Consider the following 22,211-nt stretch of genomic DNA (forward strand, 5'->3'; position numbering starts at 1 on the left):
TGCTCGCAGAGTGAGTGAGCTTCAGGCTTTGTCATGAAACCCACCATTTACTACTTTTTATAAAGAAAAGGTTGTTTTGAGGGTTCACCCTTAATTTCTTCCTATGGTGGTGTCGGAATTTCACCTGACACAAAGAATAGGGCTGCCAGCCTTTTATCCATCTTACAAGGATGAGGGGAGACTGCATCGTTTAGATCCCAAGAAAGTGTTCTGCTTTTATATTAGCAGACTTGCTTAAGTCAGACAAGATGACCAACTTTTTCGTTGGCTATACTGGTCATAGGTTGGGACAGGATGTTACCAAACAGACTCCATCTCAATGGATCATTTTATATGAATCTGAATGTTACACTTTAGCTGGAAGGGATGCATCTGATAATTTAAGGGTGCATTCTACAAATTATTGGCTACACCTTCAGCCCTTCAAAGAGGGGTGCCGGTGCAAGATATTTGCAATGCTGTAACATGGTCTTCACTGCACACTTTTACTAAACATAACTGCCTTGATTCTGTGTATCGGGTCAGGAAGCTAAATTTGGCAAGGATCTTCTTCATACTGTTAATCAATAAGCACATTTTTTGATCTCGCCTCCTTCTGCATACTGCTGTGGGAGTCTATCAAAGATGAGTAATCTGTGGGAGGACACCAACCATTACAAGAACAAATTAGTTACCCTGATAATGTTCTTTTTGATGGATGTTCCTCCCACAGATTCCTCATCGCCCTCCCTACCTGCCCCTCTTTCCAGAAAGCTAGTACACCATAGATTCTACGGTCCCTCAGCATCAAAGTGCTAGGGAAAAAAGTTTAGCACTCGCGTCATTGGGTGTGGATGTCTGGCATGTGGTGCGTAGAGGTGTCTGATGGAGCCAATGTGGAGCCACGCTGTGCCCCCTGGCCACGGAAAGGTTTCTTGAGAGCAGCTGCGCTGGGATAGTGATATCCTAGATAAGGAATCCGTGAGCGAATCAATCAGAGAGAACATCCATGAGCAGTAAGTAATTTGTTCTTCCACGGTCTATAAGGAAAGCGATCAGGACATTACAAATGAGAGGTGAGCAGTATCTGACGACCATTCTCTTGCAGTTTGATGGGATGATGTGATTGGAGATTTCAGGTCTCAGAGGGTGTGTTAAGCAGTAGCAGACCATTTCATGCTGAAGGTAATTTGATGATCTGTTAAGATTTGTAGCCTGGAATAAACAGGGAGCAAATGTAAGCTTCTGCAAAGAGAAGAGAAATTGGGATTTTCCCTGTCAAGAACAATTTAGTTATTTGGAGGAGACAGGGCTTTGATTCCCAACTTCACTGCAAGTTTGGCATGATTTAGCAGACCAGATGGAATTAGAAATATGTCTGCGTCCCTATGTTTTAATGCAGAAACTGATTAATATTAATTGGTCAATTTCTGCAAGACTCCTCCAGGGGCTACCTAGGAAGGTATGTAGGGGTTGGGATTGATAGGCTGTGTTTTTATTTTCGTGTTTTATTTTCTTTTGGAAGTTGCTTTTGATCCCATTTCAGGACTTTATTTAAATGAAAAAATAAAAGTTTAATCTGTGCCTCCATTTATTTTGTAGGGAAACCAAAGGTACACCAACATTGGCCTGTATGACCCTAACACTAAACAAAATCAGGTAAGAGCTGGGCAGATTGCATTCTTTAATGTATGGTGAAACTCATTACATTATTTAAGAGGAACTAACTTTGTAGCAGTATTTTCAATCCTTGTTCACAGTACATGGTTTGCGGGTCTGCTTGTACATTCAATTTTGGGTATTCTGCCTGTCGGTGTTTACCGGTTGCACCTTCAGAGATTAGGAATAACAATACCATTTTCAAAAAAAAATATGCTAAAGCTGCACTACAAAACATTGTTGATTAAACACTTTTGAAGTGTATGCTTTAGACTTAATGATTTAAAGGGTCTTACCTAGAAATGCATTATAAAAGGAAAGATGTGTGGGTTTACGTTACTCCCTGGAAATGACGATGCGTTGGCTGGCAGGAATAATGAGCCTGTAAGGCACTTCCATTTGTTATACCTTCAAATGAGCTTTTTTTGTATTTCACTATTAGCTTTAAATTGTAGATCTATCCTTGTGTCAAGTCTCATAATTCTGACTATCAAAATGTGTTGCTAATGGTACCACTACTTGAATTCTTGGATTCTTAAGCGAAGCATAGAGCTGCTTTCTGGAGCTTTGCACACTGTGCTTCATATGGAAGAAATTGAAACCCTTTAGAGGATTTGATGAAGCCCCCTGCATAAGCCTTTGAGTGGATAGTACGGATACCAGCTTATCTGGGTTTTACCGTGACTGATTTCCATCTGCTTGTGGGAATCTTCCAGAAATTTTGTGAAACAGTATTCGCTCTATTAAATGGATTCTACCATTAAAGTCAGATGTGCTAAGCAGTCTCACTTTCAGATAGCACTCTGTTTTTTCACAAGCTGTCGTTGGTGTCTTTATACCCAGATGGGCCTGCCTGCTATTGTGTGCATTATTGAATATATCATAAACCGCATGTAAGACACCACCCTCTATACCTGTCTGCTGCTGGGCAGGAGCAATTGACATGCCAACATAATGTGTTGCTGCAAAGGGGGCTTCATGTTTTGAAAGTGCCAAGCTGATTTTGTTTACTAAAGTGTAAAACCAATTCTGGTTGCCAAATCAGCTACAAAAGCAGCATTCGTCTACAATTTGGAGGTATGTGAGACAGGCATGGTATCAAGAGATGAGACAGACCACAGAATTCAAGTTGCAAAAAGCTTTATTAAAATGTCAGGATTGTATAAGGCCTACCTTACCCTATAACTAAGGTAGGGATTTCTCCTGCCTAAAGAAAACTCAGGAAAGTATGTGTCTAAAAGTCCAAATCAAAGATCCGTCTGTGTCCAAAACCTATGCTTGCGCTCACATCTAGAAATAAACTAAGTGTGGGATTCTCCTTAACCAAAATAGTGTTCAAAAGTAAAGTCTCAGCTGCTCTCAGTTTAAGGTAGTTCGTCTTCGGCCTTCTACTTAAGGCTCAATACAGTTCCAATAGCTGTGTGTGTGTGTTTTTTAAAAACTTTTTGTTGCAATTTGGTAATAAGCACATTAAGTACAGTTCCTCCACTCATTCCTCTTGTCCTTATGTCGCTAAATGTGACCTGTTTGCCCGCTGCCGACTCTGCTAACTGTAGCATTGCCTAGTCATGTTTTGATGGTAGGGCGTGCGTCGATCGTTGTTGTTCTCCCCGTCTTGGCGGGCCCGTGTAATGAGGTATTGTGTGTAGGGACTTCCAATGTGCTTGGGTTTGGACTGCAGGTGCACTAATCGCCCATACTCAGTCTCCATTCCGTTGCAGTATCGCACGTCCGCCCGCCCGGATTAGTAATAGTCACGCTAGTTTCCAGGTATGTTTTGGGATGCCTTTAGTATATCCCAGCAGTGCAATAAGTGGTGATGGTGCCACATCCTCCCCCAATATCGTGCTCAGTGCCTCGAAGACCTTTGACCAGAACCGTCTCACCCTTGGGCATCCCCATGCAACGTGCAGAAAGTTTGCTGAAGAGGTGGTGCATCGCGGACAATTTTCGTAAGTCTCTGGGAAGAACTTGTGTATCATCGCTGGATTGTAGTAGCACTGATGTAGGTATTTGAAGTGGATTAGCGTATACCTGGTGTTAATGGCCACCCTCCTCGTTTCCCCACAGCAGTATTCCCACGTCTCATCTCTCATCGCACTCCCCTACAATTGTTCCCATTTGGCTTGGATTGAGACGTCTCCCCTGCCTCTGGAATCCATGCATTTATTATACAAAGCGAACACCACTTTATTGTCTTCGTTTCTGGAGAGCATGTAGGCTAGCATTGGGGGTGTTACGGGTTCGGTAGTGAAACTGTAAAACATGTATTTCAGGGAATCCCACAGCCGAAAATACAAGAACATATCAAGTGGCGTTAGGTCACCCTTGCTTTTAATCTCTTCTATCGTCAGGAATTGCCCGCCTGGAAACAGATTCCCAAAACAGGATATGTTCAGGCGCTTCATGAGTTTTACATATCTTTTCTCACATGTCAGTGGTACTCCAGGAATGTATATGACTGGGAGATTTGGGGAGTATATGATTTCCCCCTTCCCTCTTTGCTCGAAGCGAGCCCATGATCTGCAGGTTAATTCTATCATGTTTGGCGTTCTCGGGTTTCTCTTGGTTGATGTCAGTATGGTGACCCTTAAGATGAATGGGGCTGCTAGTGCCCTCTCCACTTCCATGTGCTTGCTGTCTATTGGACCCCTGAACCAGTATAGTAGGTATCCCGCCTGTGCTGCCTCGTAATATACCTCAGTCAGGAAGTGCTAGACTGCCGCTTTCCATGGGGGCCACTAATTTCTCCCATGACGCAAACGCCTGCTTCCCGGCCCATATGAACAGAAGTATAGCTCTCGGAAAAACTCCCTGGGGGGTGAAAGCAGTACATTAAGGAACATGTATAGGAAATGCGGTAGAAGTACCATTTTACCCAGTGATATCCTCCCATATAGGTTATTTGGCAGTTCCATCCAACTTTACACTGACAATTTAGTTTGATCTAACACCATGCAATAATTCTGTTTGTATAGTTCTTTCGTGGATTGAGCTACATTTATTCCCAGGTATCTGGTGTGAGTGTCATGCCATTGGAATCCTAGGTTATCAAGGAACCGTGTCGTGCCTACTGTGAGTGGGAACAGTACAGATTTTGTGCATTAATCTTTAGCCCAGAGTATTCCCCAAAAGCCACTACGTCTGCCATGACTGGGCCCAGGTTGTGTGCCGGGTCTGTGATATAAAGAACCATGTCATCCGCATAGAGGGAGAGGAGAGGACCACCCTGTGCTTGTGCAATTGTATCTCCATGTGGATGTGACGATCTGTAATCCCATCCGCTAGTGATTCTATGGCCAATGGGAATACTAGTGGTGAAAGCGGGCACCCATGTAGTGTGCCTATTCCCAAGGGTATACTCGGAGTCAGCAGGCCGTTCGCCGAATGCTAAAATCTGGGTGAAGTGTAGAGTAGCTGGATCATGGCAATAAATTCCTCCCCCAGCCACATTCTACGGAGCACTGTGAATAGGAATGGCGATTCTACTGAGTCTAACACTTTTGTGGCATCTACCAGTACTGCTACCACGGATTAATTTTGTTTGACAGCTGCCATTAGACCGAACATTCTGCTGAGCCCATAAGAGGTGGATGTACCTGGAATAAACCCAGATTGGTCTGCTTTGACGGACCTGTGCATCAAGGGGCAAGTCTAGACGCAAAGATTTTGGGCAAAACCTTATTGTCCATATTTAGAGATATTGGGCGGTAGGAGCAGCATTCTTCTGGGGCCTTTTCTGGCTCCAGGAGTACCACTACCATCGCTTCCTGCAGCAAGACCGGCAGGCGGCCGGCCTCTAGCCCTTGTCAATAAACCTCTAGAACTTCACTGCCAAGCATTACCCGCGCCCTCTGCTGACGCGCTTCACACGCGACACATGCTATAACTGGACCGCATCAGCGCGAAGCGTTCTGCTCCATTCATTCTGTTGAGCAGATTTACGTTATGCGTAGTGCTTATTATTGGCTATTCTGTGCAACCAAGTTTTAATGTGCTTATGCTTATTGTTAGTTTAGTGCATAGAAGGAAATTGAATTGCTTTTATTTGAATTATTGAATTTTATTGCTGATTGGCTTTTTAGATCTACTTTTATTTTGAGGTTTTAAAATCTAAATTTACTTGCCGCATATTTAATACGTTTTTTTAGCACCATGTGTTCCTTATATTTCAAGTGAGGTCTCTCGCTAGTTAGGCTACAGCCAATTTGTTTTTTATTGCTACTTGCCTCTGCCGACGTATCGTTGTGGACAATTTGAAGTTCTTGAACTTCACTGCCCAGCATTACCCGCGCCTGTTTGGCCTGTTTGCGGACTGGGTTGCGCCGGTTGGCGAGCCATGCTGTTTCTTTTTTTTTTATTTCTGCGCCAGCAATCCTAGATTGTTTCTTCTTTTGGGGGGGGGGGCAAACCCCTGTTTTTGGCCAAAAAAACACAATGTTTACCTATACCAAGCCCCAAAAAAAATATACATTTAAAAAAAGGCATTTGATCATTTTTTTTCGATCCTTTCTTCTGGGAAAACATTTTGAACATCCAGAATAATATCAGGCTCTGAGCATTTTCTTGCAAAAAATCATCGCCATGTGTGGGAGGCACGATGATTGAATTAAACCCGTTTTCCAGGGTTTTTTCACCTCTTCTGCTACATATGTACTGACTTCTCGTGCATTTCGGCCAATCCAAGATGGCTGGGCTGGCTTGCATTGTATGCCTTCTCTGTGGCCTGGCTCCGGCTCCCTCTCCCATTGGTTGCCTGGCCTAGATAGGCCAATCCATGCAGCCGGGAGGCGGGAGACGGCCTGCAACAAAGGCCGTGTCCACTACTATGCCGATCCAAGTCGAGTACCCCGATACAATACCGGCTTTTGCCCACTGAATTTGACTCTTGCATCTGTGTGTGCTGCCGCCCTGCAACATGGGGTTAGGCTCCATGTTTATGCCACTGAATTTGATTCTTGCATCTGTGTGTGCTGCCGCCCTGCAACATGGGGTTGGGCTCCATGTTTATGCCCACTGAATTTGACTCTTGCATCTGTGTGTGCTGCCGCCCTGCAACATGGGGTTAGGCTCCATGTTTATGCCCACTGAACTTGACTCTTGCATTTGTAGCCTTCTGTCACAACTAAAACCTACGAATGAATCCCTCTTTCCATAGAAGTTATGCGATTATCGTCAGAATTGACCCCTTTTGTGACAGTTCGTAAATGCATCATTTACGCTGGGGGTGGTTCCAGACCCTCTGAAATTGTCAGCTGTCTCCCCATTGTTAAAAAAGGCTAGTCTTGATTCCTGAGGACTACAACAATTATCACCCCATTGCAGGCCTTCCGTGGCCGGGAAACATTTTGGAAACGGTAGCCACAAGCTTGCTCCAAAACTACATTCTTCACCCTCTACAATCCGGTTTTCACCCCAAATTTGGGACGGAAACGGCATTGGTGGTGGTATGGGACGCCAGCGGACATAGGTAAACTTTCCCTGCTATTAATGCTCGACCTATCTGCTGTATTTGATACAGTGGACCATGACATCCTGCTAGATCGTATTAAGAACCTAGTGAATGTGGACTCCTGTGCCTTGGACTGGTTTGCCTCATTTCTTACAGGGCATAAACAGTGTGTACAGGTGGGAGGATTTATATCTGAAATCCTTTCTCAATGCTGCACTGTGCCATAGGGATCTGCACTTCCCCTCTTTTATTTAATATCTATCTCCACCGATTAATGGATATTTTGGAGATACACCATCTTAGATTCCACTCTTACGCTGATGATACACAGCTGTTTATCAGACTTGATGATGTGGAAGACGCTCTTGCTAAGGTAGGCATTTGTTTGGAGGAAATAGGGGTTTGGATGGTACGAAACTAGCTACAACTCAAACCCTAAAAAACAGAGGTTATTCTGTTTGGACCAAAACATTTATTGGAGGGGAAAAGTAGCCCGCCCTCACCCCTATTCCTGGGGTCTAGACTTAAGTTTGCCACTCAGGTTAAAAAAAAAATCCTCGGATGTGTCTAGCAAAGTGACCTGGGTTGAAGTGATCAAGTTCCAGCCAAAGTACATTCCGATTTCTACAACATCCGTCTGCTGTGACAAGCACTTCCTTATGTACCTGACACTGACCGTTCTCTGGTTGTGGGAGCATTAGTCAATTCCAAACTAGACTATTGCAACTGACCCCTAGTTGGAGTCCCTGCCAAACAGATCTATCGCCTACAAAAAAGCGCAAAATGCAGGAGTAAGACTGGTATTTGGCATATCTAAAAACACCTCAACCTCAGGCCTCCGGCGCTCCCTTCATTGCTTAGCGGTAGAGGACTGCATAAAATTCAAGAATGGTTCTTTGGTGTATAAATGTATTAATGGCCTGACACCAAGCTACCTAATCAATAAACTGAATTTGTACTATCTGGCTCGGGCCTTAAGGTCGGAAGACGAACATTTGCTTACCATCCCAAGGACAAACTGTGTCTCAAGAGGAGACTGCAGATTTTCAGTTGCTGGGCCTAGACTGTGGAACAGCCTCCCGCGGAATTTAAAGAGGGCTAATTCCCTCTTGACCTTTCAAGCAGGTCTAAAGACTCACCTTTTCAAATAAGAGCTTTTTTTCCCTTTTCTGTAAATTTCAATGGCACTAATGTCTGTATGACTACATTTCCATCTAGTCTATTGTTCCATCTTTGCCAGGATTCGATTTAGTTTGTTGTGTGCACATTTACAAATAACTCAAATAAAATCTAGTAGGTGAGGAGCTAGTTTAGTGGCAAAACAGTGTGACCAGCGGTATCTGTGGGGAATACAATGCTACCCCTCCTAGTAGTAGTCTTGCCCTGTGCCATATAGTACATCTTAGGCGTAATAGCATGCTTTCCCCAGTATTATGTAATTCTGGCAGCCACACGACTTCCTTGAAGAAGAACGGGGCACCAGTTGTACCCAACAAGGTAGACTCTGATGTATGGTCATTGGACAGCCACTTAGCCACAAATTGTAACTGGCTAGCCATGAAGTATATTTTCGAAATTAGGCAGCCTTACACCTCCTTGTTCATATGGATTTTGGAGTTTACATAACGCAACTTGGTTTTTGGAGCCGTGCCATATGAAACTTCTGCATATGCTGTGCAATCTATTAAAAAAACCTTTCGGGATTGTGAAAGGGAATAGCGAAGTAGTGTAAGAGCTTGGGCAATACTACCATCTTTAACAATGCTGCACGCCCCATCATGGACAGTAGGAGCCTTGCCCAGAAGGACATGCTCTTCTCAATTTTGCCTACCGCTGCCACCGTATTATATTCATGTACCGTCTTGGGGTCATGATATATGGCCACTCCCAAGTACCCAAATGTTTCCACCTCCCATTTAATCGGTAACACTGGCAATCTCTGTATGGGTATCCCCCTGTACCCTCCCAGGGGGAATAAGCTTGATTTCTGGGGGTTCACCGTTATTCCAGACACCAGGGAATATCGTTCCATAACTTACAGGACCTGATACCAGGTTATTCATAGTTTTTATCAGCTTTCCATACATAAAACCAAGTTACAAAATATTTGTTCTGCCGGTACCAGGCATTTCTTAAGTAAACAACACACCCCCAAGCCACAGAAGTAGTAGCTGCGACAGTAAGTAAAACAAAGCAGGTCTAACCTGAATGAAACCAGCATATCTAAGCAGTGGTAATATTGTTTTACTTCTTAGATCCCGGTAAGCCGGGCAAAACATTACGAAATGCATTAAGTCCTCCTCAAGCCAATCGCAGCACGGGCAAGCAATAGATTGTTCAGACCAATTTTTGGTTCATGCCCCAAGCCAGAGGGAATCAAAGCACACCCTTGTCAATGCCCACCGGTCAGATGGTTTATGACTATGCAACAGATATGGCTGGATACCCTCTGCAGTTGTTATGATAATGTGCCTTCTGTTTGCTGCTACCCCCAACGCAAGCGATTCTATGTCGGACACAACAATTGCATTATACTGTTGCTTATATTTACTTACAGTGCAGGATGACAGAAGGGTCGAGGGACATAACAGACTCTCAGCATTTAACTGGGAAATGCATTTAATGTGCGAGAGCCAAGGGATTTTATATTGGGTTGGGCTTACGGCCAGCGCTCGTATGCGTCAGTATAGCTTTGGGGTTTGACCATACCTCCAGCCAGTGTGAGAGGGGAGCCATCTGCCACTCATCACCAATGTGGGGGCATCCAAGTTCCAGGTGTGTAGCATAGTTCAGAGCAGACTGATGTAGGCCAAGCGTTTTTTTTCAAAAAGGTAATAAAGGTATTCTCTATGACCAGAAACAGATGCATATACTGGGGATTTTCCCATTTCAACAAGCTGCTGATGAGGGGAAGAAGGTATTGAGGTCTCATCGAAGCTTCTCTCATGACACGCAATTTGCTGGGAAGGTGGGTTGGGTAATGGGGAAGGCGGGCATGTGCAGTCGGGCATTGATATCCGATTTTCACCATTATATGTTCTTCAACAAAATGTATCAAGGCGGCAAATTGGAGGAGCAATTAATCCATTTTGGCGTCCACGCGGTCTACCTCTATATGTCCAGCATTTACTTTAGTTTCTGTGGCCGTATATTCCTGTGGAAAAGGTGGCGCTTCTGGTGTTCTCCTTTACATTCCCGTATGTTCTGTTAAAAGACAACAAATGTGGATAATGTACATGAAGCACTATATTGTAATTGTCTTAATCTTGCCACCTGGTTCCCTATCCATGGGGTTTACTATGCTCACTCATTTCGTCATGCAGGTAATTCTCCTCCAGCCATTCTAGGGTGCTTGCCCTTGCAGTAACTCTTTCACTTCTCACAGTGCAGCGGGTACCAATGGGCCTATCGTCCTCACTCATTTCTTAATGCGGAAAATTCTCCTCCAGCCATTCTAGGGTGGTAGCCACTGCTGCTCACAAACAGAAAACATCATGCTTTCCAACTATTGTACACTAGCGGACCTGTGCAATTACAACACAATCTTTCGTGCACTTACCACGTTGCAGTGACGTTCTGTTCTCGGTAGTTGCTGTCTGCACTCTGCCTCTTCATCCTTTGTTGGATTGTGAAGCAGGTGTGCGGTAACATTGATGAATGCAAACGTCACTTCTCTTGTTGGTGCTTTCCATTATGCTGCATACCCTATGCCTTTGTGCACTTTGTTGCGAAAAGTACAGAATTTGTACAGCTACTGCAATTTCCCTTCCCATTCACGCACTTGCTGCTGTTTGTATATGTTTTTTGTCTTTGTGGCATTTTACCACTTTTTATGACCACCCCTCCCTTTCTGGGCACGTTGGACTCCACCTGATGTCCGCTAACGGATCCAGTGTTCCCAACCTTTGTGGCTATTAGTATAGAGCCACTGGCTTCAGTATATTGTACAGTACATCTTTACAAACTAAGCATATCCTGTTAAAAATTAATTCAATTCAGTGAAAGAAACTTTATTACAGGGACGCTATGGCTCGCTTGCGCAACTAAAACCCAATCACTTTTCCTCAAAAAACTGATATAAGAACGTTATGGTTAAAGCGTCCTACTAAAAACCTATCAAATTCACTAACAAAAACATTGTTAAAGGGACGTTATGGTTAAGTTGCTCTACCAAAAACATTTCCCGTTTATTGCAAAAACTAGCCTAAAGCAACGTTATGGTTAAAGTGCCCTACTAAAAACCTTTCACTAACAAAAAATGTTGTTAAAGGAACCTTATGGTTAAGTTGCACTACTAAAAAACCTATGAAATTCAATGGAAAATGTTGCTACAGGGACGTTGTGGTTACAGGTAAAGCCGAAAGCCCCCAGAAATGTGCAATGTAAGGTACGCAACCATAACTCGCGCTACCACTATGCACTGCAAGGACTAACACCCATGACATCAAAGATGACATCACACATGTCATTGATGACATCACAGATGGCATCACAGGTCTGGCTCCCTCTTTTTTTGTTCGGTGACATATGTACACTAGGTGCGTTTCTTCACTAACAGTCAGGAACTAAAAAGTGAAAAGGTACTATATTTGTACACCTTACCCTTCTCATATGTTCTTACACTGCTTTCCTCAGGGTTCAGTCACATCATATGACTCATATACATATGGGAAGAAGCAAGCCTGAAACACAGCAATCATTTCTGTGCATTAAGATAATCGGTTAGGTTATGAACACTTTCTGGTAGTACTGCTACTTTTTGCTTACTTTACTTTCTCTGTATATGCTGCTATTGGTATGCGTGTGGTCTTTCTGTTTTGTGTGCAGTAGTACAATTATGTAGTAAGTGAGGGATTCGAAGCTACTTATTACATGTTTCAAAGTACACAAAAGTCTAAAAGGTAAGCATTCATCATTTCACTATGCAACATGGGAAGAATTTGGATATTGCACCTGTATGATGTATGCTGCAGACAGTGCCTACGTTTGTACATGTGTTTGGTCATGTAGTGGAAAGAACTGTGTAATGCAATACTGTTTTATAGCAATGCATTGCCTAATTAACTATGTCATGATATTTCTTCCAATGATCTCTGATAGTTTTCTGCCAACATTACAATGACAATACCTTGTGGAGGCTTTTCCATTAAAACTAAATACACATGTGATGTCATCAATGACATTTGTGATTTCATCTTTGATGTCATGGATGTTAGTCCTTGCATTGCACAGTGGTAGCGCGAGTTATGGTTGCGTACCTTACCATAACATTTACATTTTTGGGGGTTTTTGGTTATGCTTGTAACCATAACGTCCCTGTAGCAACGTTTTTCTATTGAATTTCATAGGTTTTTTAGTAGTGCACAATTCACTGCCACAGCTACTGATGTTCTCCTCCAACCGGTTTCTGTGCTTATCAAGTCATCAGGGAGGCAGTCTCACTTGCAGCAAAGAGCCAGTGCAGGTGTTATCAATCAGTGTCATCAATCAATCTGGAGGAGCGGACGCACACCAGTGAGTGACAGGGAAGCATCACTTAGGCCGGGGTGCTCCAGGGGCATGATGTGTGTAATGGCTGATGCCGGTCAAGCAAAAGTCTAAGGAAAAGGGTTCTGGAATACCGAACAAGTTGTTAAGAACATAGAGCAAAGGAAAAGATATGAGAGTATCACTTGAATGAAACAAAGGGATGTGCATTTGCACACAAAGTGAATATAAAGAGACAGCATTTGCGAACAAAGTGAAATGAGTAAAAAGCAAAACACTATTGGCTAATGTGGAAGCAAGGTGGTAACCAGGAGAAATACCACAAAGGAAGGTTTGTGAGAGTTGCATGTTGGTAAAGGCAAGAAGCTGCTTAAGTAAACGAGAAGCATATTTGGACTTGACATAGGTGCAGAAAGGAAACCTGTGTTCTCAAGGAAGTCCTATGAGAAAGAATTAACTGTTTTTTAGTGCCAAGGGTTATCGGTTGCGCGACCTGTGTTGGGTGGACTGAATGGCCTGAAAACTGTGCCTAGACCGAGGAGCCCTTACTTAGAGTAAACGTAGAGATATTTAGACGCTGAGGCTGGTCGGTCTAAGATTGTTCAAGTGACAAACAGGAAGGCAAACTAAACAAGTGAAGGGGACTGTGAATTTGAAAACTGTGGAACTATGTTGAACTTGGGTAAGGGAACCCCAAGACCATTCTGTGGAACTGTGTTGAACTTGGGGAAGGGAACCACACATCCATTTTGTTGGAACTATCTCGAACTTGGGGGAGGGAGCGAAGAGCAAACCAGGAGCTAGAAGAAGTTCAGAACTTTACTTTGAACATTGTTTCTTTAGTTGTTGACATCTCTACACATTGTTTAGCTTTAGTTGTGAAGGCAAGTATAGTTTTGGACACTGACAGACTTTTAAGTTGAACTTACTGACTATCCTTAGTTTATTTAGGTAGGGAGTTAGGCCTTCAACCATCCTGACATTTGAATTAATAAAGAACTTTTATTTGAACTTTGAATCTGTTGTCTGTGTCATGCTTCATGATGCCTTCACAAAATAAATATATTTCTGAGGCTTGTGGAATCTGCTTAGATCACATGCTGTGCATAGGCCGACATCTAGTGGAAGCTGCAGAGTATTAGTTTGTTTTTCGAAACTCGAAAAGGGGCGTCGAACTAGGGCGTGCCACTAATACTATCCCTAGTGTGACGTCCACTGTACCCATGATCCCTCACGCGCGTAGGACCCTCAGATTGATTTTTTCCGCCATACTGGTCGGACGCATGTTGCGGAGTTCCCTTGGCATTAGCCAATTATACTAAATTATTGTTAAAACTTCCCCGTTTTTCCACCCTACGAGAAGATCGATGCCGGTGAAGATCGAGGAAACCAGCCGTCGAAACTCCACAATGGGCCTTCGGCATTGGAAGGCCTCTGGCCTCAGCCCTATACGAGTGGGGGGTGGTCATACAGGTTCCCACATTTATTTCCTACATATACCTGCCCGCTGCCAAATGAATACATATGGAGAGTACTCCTTTCAAATTCTGCCCTAAGTGTAACAGGAAGTTCCCCAGGGTAGATGAGCACAATATGTGCAATTTGCGTCTCCCACAAGACCATCGCAAGGCTACCTGTCGAGCTTGCAAGCTCTTCAAGCCGAAAACACTTAAGGAGTGCTCCACTAAACGCTGGGCCCACTACGCCAGGCAACGAGAGGCCATGGACGCCGAAGGGTCTTTTAGCGATGACAGCAACACCGCCGTTTCGGATGGCGAGGGCAGAGGGGTGACTTCAGACACCCACGCGCAAGCTCCCGACCCCGGAGGACTGGTCAGCGGCTCAGTTATGGGGACAACACCCGGCGGCATAAGCGCGACACACACCACTTCCACTAAGCACAGCAGCTCCAGCCGCGATTCGACACGCGTGTCGAGCGATCGGCAACGGAAGACACCGAGAGAGCGGTCCAATGATTGTGTCCTCTGGCCGTTCTCACTCGAGATTGCCTCATGACCAAGACCAACCGTCCACGGTTGGAAAAGGTGTTGCAGTCCCAATACTCCCGGAGGCCCGATCGTCAGAAGACGAATCCGACCTCTATCCCTAGTCAGTACGCATAGCGTCTACTCCCGAGATTCGACGCCCTTCCTCCAAGACCACCCCTGTATCTCGTTCCACTTCTGATTCTTGACGCGAGGTGTCAGATACCACCTCTGAATCTCGACCTAAGGCGTCAAGTTCCTCGGAGGCCCCTAAAAGCACTGGGAACATTCCTCTAGTCATGGGAAGGGGGAGAAACAACAAAAAAAACCTTCAGAACAACATGTTCATAAGGAAAAACAAAAGGCCCCTAAATCAGTAGGGAAATCCAAGGTCCCTGACCCTCTCACTAAAGGGAAAATCATCTCACCCACTGCTCACGACATGGGTATGGAAGTAGAAACAGAAGATGTTGTAGTTATCCCTAGCTCCAAAGAATGGAGCTCAGCTGATATCGATAGGGTTATGAGAAGAATGTCATTTATGGCAGACTTCTATGAAAAAGAACCTAATTATTTTCATAGTTATGCCAACACACCAGCTACTGTCATGATGCCTACCTCCGGACATCCAGACCAAGTCCATCAGTCCAGGGAGCAGGCATCCATACACCTATTAAAAACCCAGCAACCCCGGCTAGGGGCTATCTGGGTTCAGTCCTGGCGCCGTAGGCGCCAGGCTCCTATATGGCATCAGTCCTGGTGCCATAGGCGCCAGGCTCCTATATGGCATCAGTCCTGGTGCCATAGGCGCCAGGCTCATATGAGTAAACTTACCTCATGCAGACCATGCTGCAAAGAATCCAAGCCAACGTGAGGCCTGGAAGGAACTACTTTGTTTCAGGGACTATTTTTTTACTCGGGTGTGGTGTTGGGGAACTTCTTACCTGGGACTACTTTGGAGGCTATTTAAACCACGCCCGATGAGCAGCACATGCTTCGCGTTATTCGGCATCCTGCAGCGTAACGCTCACTGTGCCTTTCTGTTCAGCATCCAGTCTTCTGCCACACCCGCCTCGAATCCGGAGCTCCTAGAAAGATGGGGAAAAAAGAAGGAAAGGTTACAGCAAGAACATTACCTTCATTCCTCACCTGATCCGGGATCCTCTGCGCATCCGAACAAGGGAAAAGACTTTATTTGTGCGTGTCGCACCGCCAGCTACAGCGCCGCACTATACTTACCAGTCTTCACAGCATCTCTCCGACCCAGCGTTGCTCCATCATTCACCGCCGAACTCCCGGCACCTAAGGGGACAAAGAAAGACAATAAGGTGAGCCGAGAGAACCAACAAAGACAATTGCTATTATCACCATAGACTTACCGAGTTACCGCCAGAGATATTATTGTTGTTCACGCCACATCTTCTTATTCCGCACCTGTAAGGAGAGAGAAAGCAGCAGGTTAAACATTGGCATTTTTTTACCGGACATTGTTGGGTAACACAGACTCTTACCTAAATGCAATCAGCTGCTTCGGGACAACCTCCACTCGAATCAAGCCGCAAGACAAAGGAAGGAATCAGACAAGAGTGAATAACAGACATTTTGAACTCTTAAGAACCAAATACTTACGGCTCCTCGCTACTTACCTCGGAGTCAATATTCGTCTGGAACTCGCCCAATTCCTTCGGACCAGTGAAGTAACTGGTTATCAACGCGCCCCTGCACTCCACGCAGGATGGAGAGCTCATCATTCAAAACCATAAGGTGAGACTGGTGAAAGGGAATATCAGAGGTGATTAGTGGGAAGCTGGAAGAGGGGGGGTCTGCTCACTCAATCCACGGGTGGCTCATTCCCTTTCTCTGCTTTCAGGAGAATACTCCTACGGTCAAGCAGACGAAATCGAGCAGGCCAGTCAGTCATCTCGGCACTACGAGTCACGTGAGTGGAGACCGCAGCTATCCAGTTCCGACCGACACCCATGTGGGAGCCAGGTGAGCGTAACAGCTTACTCGACCCCTTCGGGGTCCAAGGATTCTCAACCCCCTAATAAAAGACCCCACTCTTATGCCCAGGTGCAGGATTTGGTCTCAGACCCTTTGGTATTGATTCTTACCATCCCGAGTCATACTGTGATGAAACAGACCCACAAATCATGGAAGACGAGGCAGGGGTTTCTTATTATGGGGATGATGAAGACCAGGAGGAGGTGGAGGATGAGGCTGAAGCATACAGTCTAGACTTCCCCAATTCCTAAAGAACCCCCGGTGCATAACTCACTGGTAGATAATCAACCACTCCTCAACAAGGTACTGGCCAAGGCAGCAGCCCCTTTTCAAATTGACAAACAAGGTGTCCAAGAGGACAGGGATTTTGCGGAAGAGGTCCTGGGTGACAAAAGAGCCATTGCTCAGGCTATCCCTATAGTAAAGTCTGTCCAGCGTAGAATTGACCCCTCGCTGGTAACTCCAAGACTTACTCGTGCGGTTAATCCACGTGTTGAAAAATTATTCCGTGCCGCACCTTCTGATCCCCTATACATTAGAGGCCAATTAAAACCTGACTCCCAGGTAGTAACAACCACCAGAAAAAGGGCAGGTACACAACTCGCTTCTTCGGAAGCACCTCCCGATAAAGAGAGGAAGAGACTATACTCTCGGCAGGAAAGTTGCCACCACTTCCGCCTATCGGGCACTTATTGCAAACAGCACAACTCTGTTGGCAAGCATAATTACCACCACTGGGAACAAGTAGCTGCTTTGGTATTCTCCGCACCTGAACCACTGAAGAGCCAGTTGGCCCAGCTAGCAGCAGATGGAAGGTCGGTATCAGGATGCATTCTGAAAACAAACTTTGATGCAGCAGATAATGCTGGATAGAATAATCGCAGAAGGCACTGTGATAAAGCGTCACGCATAGTTAAGACACTCAGGGTTCAAACTCGAGACCCAAGCCACTCTTATAGAAATGCCGGTAGAGCCGGACGTACTATTCGACACGGCAGTGGAGGAAGCCTTTAAAGACCGCTAAGGAAGACTATGAGACACTAAAATCTCTCGGACAACTTACAAATAAACCCTCAGGACGGAGGGGGAAACTCATTTTTATCACTTTCGGGGCCAAAGCTCACAGAGGGGTTCGAATGACTATCAAAATCAAGGAACCTCATGGGGCAACAATCAGTTCCAAGCATCACAAGCCTTCCCCAGACGGCAGCGCAGAGGCTGCACTAGGGTTAGAGGCAGCCCCACCAGAGGTGGTACGCCACCCAGTAAACAGTGACGTTCAGCTTCGGGTCCCCTACCATGCATCCCCGGTAGGGGGCGCATTTCCACCTTCACCCATGCATGGGAGGGGATCACTTCGGACAAATGGGTGCCGTCCACAGTGTCTGCAGGATACTGTATAGAACTACATCCTCCATGACAGAAGGTACACTCGTTGGCGCACCAGAAAATCCTTTTCGAGGAGATCGCCATTCTACTTGCAAAGGACGCCATAGAACTCATCCCGGACAACCCGGTAAACAGGGGTATTTATTCAGCCTACTTCCTTCTGCCAAAAAAAAATCTAACAATGCGCCCAGTATTAGATTTGCGCCCTGCAAACAATTATGTCAAGCCACAAAAATTCTGCATGACTACACTCCAAGAGTTAATCCCCCTACTAAAAAAGGGGGATTACATGGCAACATTGGATATGAAAGATGCCTATTTTCATATTTCAATGTTCCCAGCGCACAGAAGATTCTTGCGTTTCAAAATAGACAACCAGCACTACCAGTTCGAGGTGCTAGTCGTCGGTATAGCCTCGGCTCCAAGGGTATTCAGCAAGCTACTGGCGGTGGTGGCGGCGCACCTACGCAGGGAGGCAATCTCAGTCTACCCTTACCTGGACGACTGGCTCATCACAGGGGAAACCCCGTAATTTGCAGACTAAACATTCAAAGAACAATCACCTCCTCTTCCAATTGGGCTTCTCGATTAACGAGAAAAAATCAAGCCTGGTGCCAAGCACCTCAAAACAGTTCATAGGAGCTGTCCTAAACACTCAAGAGGGGTTGGCCTTTCCATCAGAGGAAAGAATTCTGAATCTGTTGATGCAAATTCCTCAATATCAAGCCGGTCGCCAAATAAGGGTGCGCAAAGCGATGCGTTTGCTAAGCATGATGGCATCTTGTATTTACCTGGTTCCCCATGTGCGCCTGCGACCCAAGTGGTCAGTGGGACGATCTAGTGGTTGTTTCGCAAACACTAGTAGAGAGTCTTCGCTGGTGGACAAGAGAGAATCTTACAAAGGGGAAACGCTTCTACGATCCAGTGATACAGGCCGTTGTCACAACAGACGCCTCCCTGGTAGGGTGGGGAGCTCACTTCCTTCACCACACAGCTCAGGGTCTCTGGTCTCGCACAGTGGCTCAGAACCACATCAATCTGCTAGAACTTCTGGCAGTCTTCAGAGCTCTTCAGGCATTCCAACCCCTCCTATCCAACCTGTCAGTGCAGATCCTAACAGACAGCACGACAGAGATGTTTTACTTAAACAAACAAGGGGGCACTCGTTTGCCAAATCTGTCCAAGCTTGCCCAGAAAATTTGGAGATGGGCACTGAGACAGAAGATTTACCTGTCATCCCAACATGTTCCAGGGGATCTCAACTCGCTAGCAGATGCTCTGTGCAGGGATCCCCTTCCAGAGGAACACGAGTGGACACTACACGAAGAGGTCGTAGGAGACCCCTTCTCTCAGTGGGGTTTCCCCACTATAGACCTATTCGCCACAAGCAAAAACAGGCAATGCCCAGACTTTGCACCCAGGTTTCCCCAGCCAGGCTCCAAGGGGAACGCCTTATGGATGAATTGGTCAGGGATGTTTGCCTACGCTTTTCCACCAACCCCTCTGATGAGGAAGGTGGTCAACAAGATCCACAGGGAACCGATGACGCTCATCCTAGTTGCTCCTATGTGGGCGAGACAACCATGGTACCCACACCTATGCAAATTGGCAGTGTGCGACCCCATCAAACTCCCGTGCCAGTACAACCTACTCTCCCAGCACGAGGGCCTAACAGTGCATCCTCAGGCCAACTCAATGAACTTGGCAGCATGGCTCCTGAAGTCATAGAGTTTGGACATCTCAATTTACCCCAGAGATGTATGGATATCTTGAAAGAGTGAAGAAAACCTAACACAAGGCACTGTTACTATGACAAATGGAAATGATTTGTTATTTGGTGCCAGAATAAGCAAATCAACCCAGTCGATTCTACTCCTTCTAATGTCGTCACCTATATGCTCCACCTATTGGATGCAGGGATAGTGTTTAACTCACTTAAAGTGCACCAGGCAGCTTTATCAGCCTACACCACTTCCTATAACAAGGTCTCATGGCGGAAAGTGCCAGTTGTCAAAGCATTTATGGAAGGGGTAAAGAGACTCCACCCTCCAATTTCTAACCCACCACCACGTTGAGACCTTAATGTGGTACTTGCTAAGCTCATGGGACCCCACTTTGAGCCCATGCACAAATCTAGTCTCAAACACTTGACTTATAAAACTGCCTTCTTAGTAGCCATCACATCCATAAGAAGGGTCAGTGAAATTAAAGCGCTGTCAGTGCAGGATCCTTTCTTTACTGTTCATAAGGATAAACTGGTTTTACGCATTCACCCTAGGTTCTCACCTAAGTTAATTTCCAAATGCCATGTTAACTAGTCTATTGAGCTACCGGCCTTCTCCCAGGAACCCAAAAGCTCTGCTGAGGTGAAACTCCACACACTAGATGTGAGGAGGGCGGTCCTCTATTATGTAGACAAGACCAGGCCGCTAAGAAAGACAGATCAACTGTTCGTCTCCATAGCTCCAGGCAGAGAGGGAGATCGCGTCTCTAAGAATGCCATCTCTAGGTGGATAGTCAGATGTATCCAACTGTGCTATTCCCAGATAAAACACTGCCTTTTACGCCAAGGGCCCACTCTACAAGAGGTACTGGAGCCACTCAGGCTTTCATTGCAAATGTACCCCTTGACACCATTTGCAAAGCAGCTACATGGAGCTCTATTCACACCTTTACCCAGCACTACTGCATTGACACTCATTCCAAGACAGATACTCAAGTGGGACAAGCGGTTCTAAGACATTTGTTCGCTCATGACCCTTCTCACATCCCACCTCCTTCTTCGAACACTGCTCGCTAATCTATGCACAGCATGTGATCTAAGCAGATTCCACAAGACTCAGAAGGGATACATTACTCACCGTAATCGTATTTCTGATGCTTGTATCTGCTTAGATTCACAAGCGCCCGCCCTTCCTCCCCTCTGAGAGAAGGCGCATGGATGCTTGTAGTCTTATCTATCTTATCTGCTTGTATACGCTGTACTCGCGCTACTCCTCATGCTACCTCATGTCAGAAAAAAATACAAACCGAGGGTCCTACACGTGTGAGGGATCATGGGTACAGTGGACGTCACACTAGGGATAGTATTACTGGTACGCCCTAGTTCAACGCCCCTTTTCGAGTTTCGAAAAACAAACTGTAATACTCCGCAGCTTCCACTAGATGTCGGCCTATGCACAGCATGTGAATCTAAGCAGATACAAGCATCAGAAATACGATTACGGTGAGTAATGTATCACATATATATATAATATATAATGCAATATTTGTATATGATCTTCTAGATATAGTGTAATGAATTTGTTGTTGATTGTTTTATTGAATTGAACATGAACACTAACATCCTTCACAAATCACTCCTATCTGCGTTTGGCAACTTACGTTCTTCAAGACTGTTAGTAGTGTAAAAAAAAAGCTTGGTATCATCAATGAAGACCGACAGAAATGAAACACAGTTCATGGGTGTTTATTGAATTTTAAAGGGTTGGTTAAGTGCTTATCTAAACCTAAATTTATGGGTGGGAGCAACCTACAACCATCAAATAATAACGCAGTCCTAGTCGAGTCTGTCAAACTAAAAGGGCCTTGATTCCAAGATGGGCGCCGGCATTGGAAGTCGCGGTTGAACCGCGCTCCAGCCAGGCCGCCAACAATAAAGCACATTAAACGTGAAATCAGAGCAACTCTGCACCGGAAAACTAGCCGATGCCCCCCAACAAGCTGCTGGCACAGGAGCAAAGGGAGATTGCCCGGCTAGACTCTCCAGGGGACACGTTGCTGCTGTGAAACGCGGAGGCCGCTCCCCCATCGAGAACCGGGTGAACCCAGCAGAAATACAAGGAGAGGCCGCGTGTTGATGGAGCTGGAAAAGCGAACAGAGTGCCCAGGAGCGAAAGGCTTTCTGATCGCCTTCCGCGTGAGGAGTCAAAGTCACTCTGGGGCCCAGGGGCCCTCCGCGCCAGCCTCGAAACTCAGCCCTGGGAGCAGCGTGGGAGAGAACGTATAGCCGAGGCTGGGCGTGGCCGGCCCTTCCCCCCTGGAAGAGAGGTTGAGCGTGTGGCACTGGGACAAGCGGAGAGGGGCTGGGGGCTGGGCGGGCCCGAGCGGTTCCCAACAGCACATGCAAGGCGGCTGGAAGGCCTCAACCAGCAGTGTCAACGGGACCGTGCTAGGCTCCGGCGCTGCACATTGGGATTCGGCACACGGTTGAGAATAGCGGGAAGAGGAGACAGCGGTCTCCAGCACAACAAGCG

The 22,211-nt window shown here is 45.8% G+C and overlaps 1 protein-coding gene across 2 annotated transcripts in view; it reads left to right on the forward strand.

Annotated features, from left to right (window-relative positions):
• GSAP (gamma-secretase activating protein) overlaps nucleotides 1-22,211 on the forward strand; it is a 2,819,616-nt gene that overhangs the window by 172,730 nt on the left and 2,624,675 nt on the right. For both annotated transcript variants that reach the window (XM_069628052.1, XM_069628053.1), the window contains exon 3: nucleotides 1,582-1,638. In XM_069628052.1, coding sequence (XP_069484153.1) covers nucleotides 1,582-1,638 — 57 coding nt within the window. The remainder of the gene's footprint in view (nucleotides 1-1,581; nucleotides 1,639-22,211) is intronic.

Source organism: Ambystoma mexicanum, chromosome 12 (assembly GCF_040938575.1).
Source record: "Ambystoma mexicanum isolate Mex_15411 chromosome 12, UKY_AmexF1_1, whole genome shotgun sequence".
NCBI lineage: Eukaryota > Metazoa > Chordata > Amphibia > Caudata > Ambystomatidae > Ambystoma > Ambystoma mexicanum.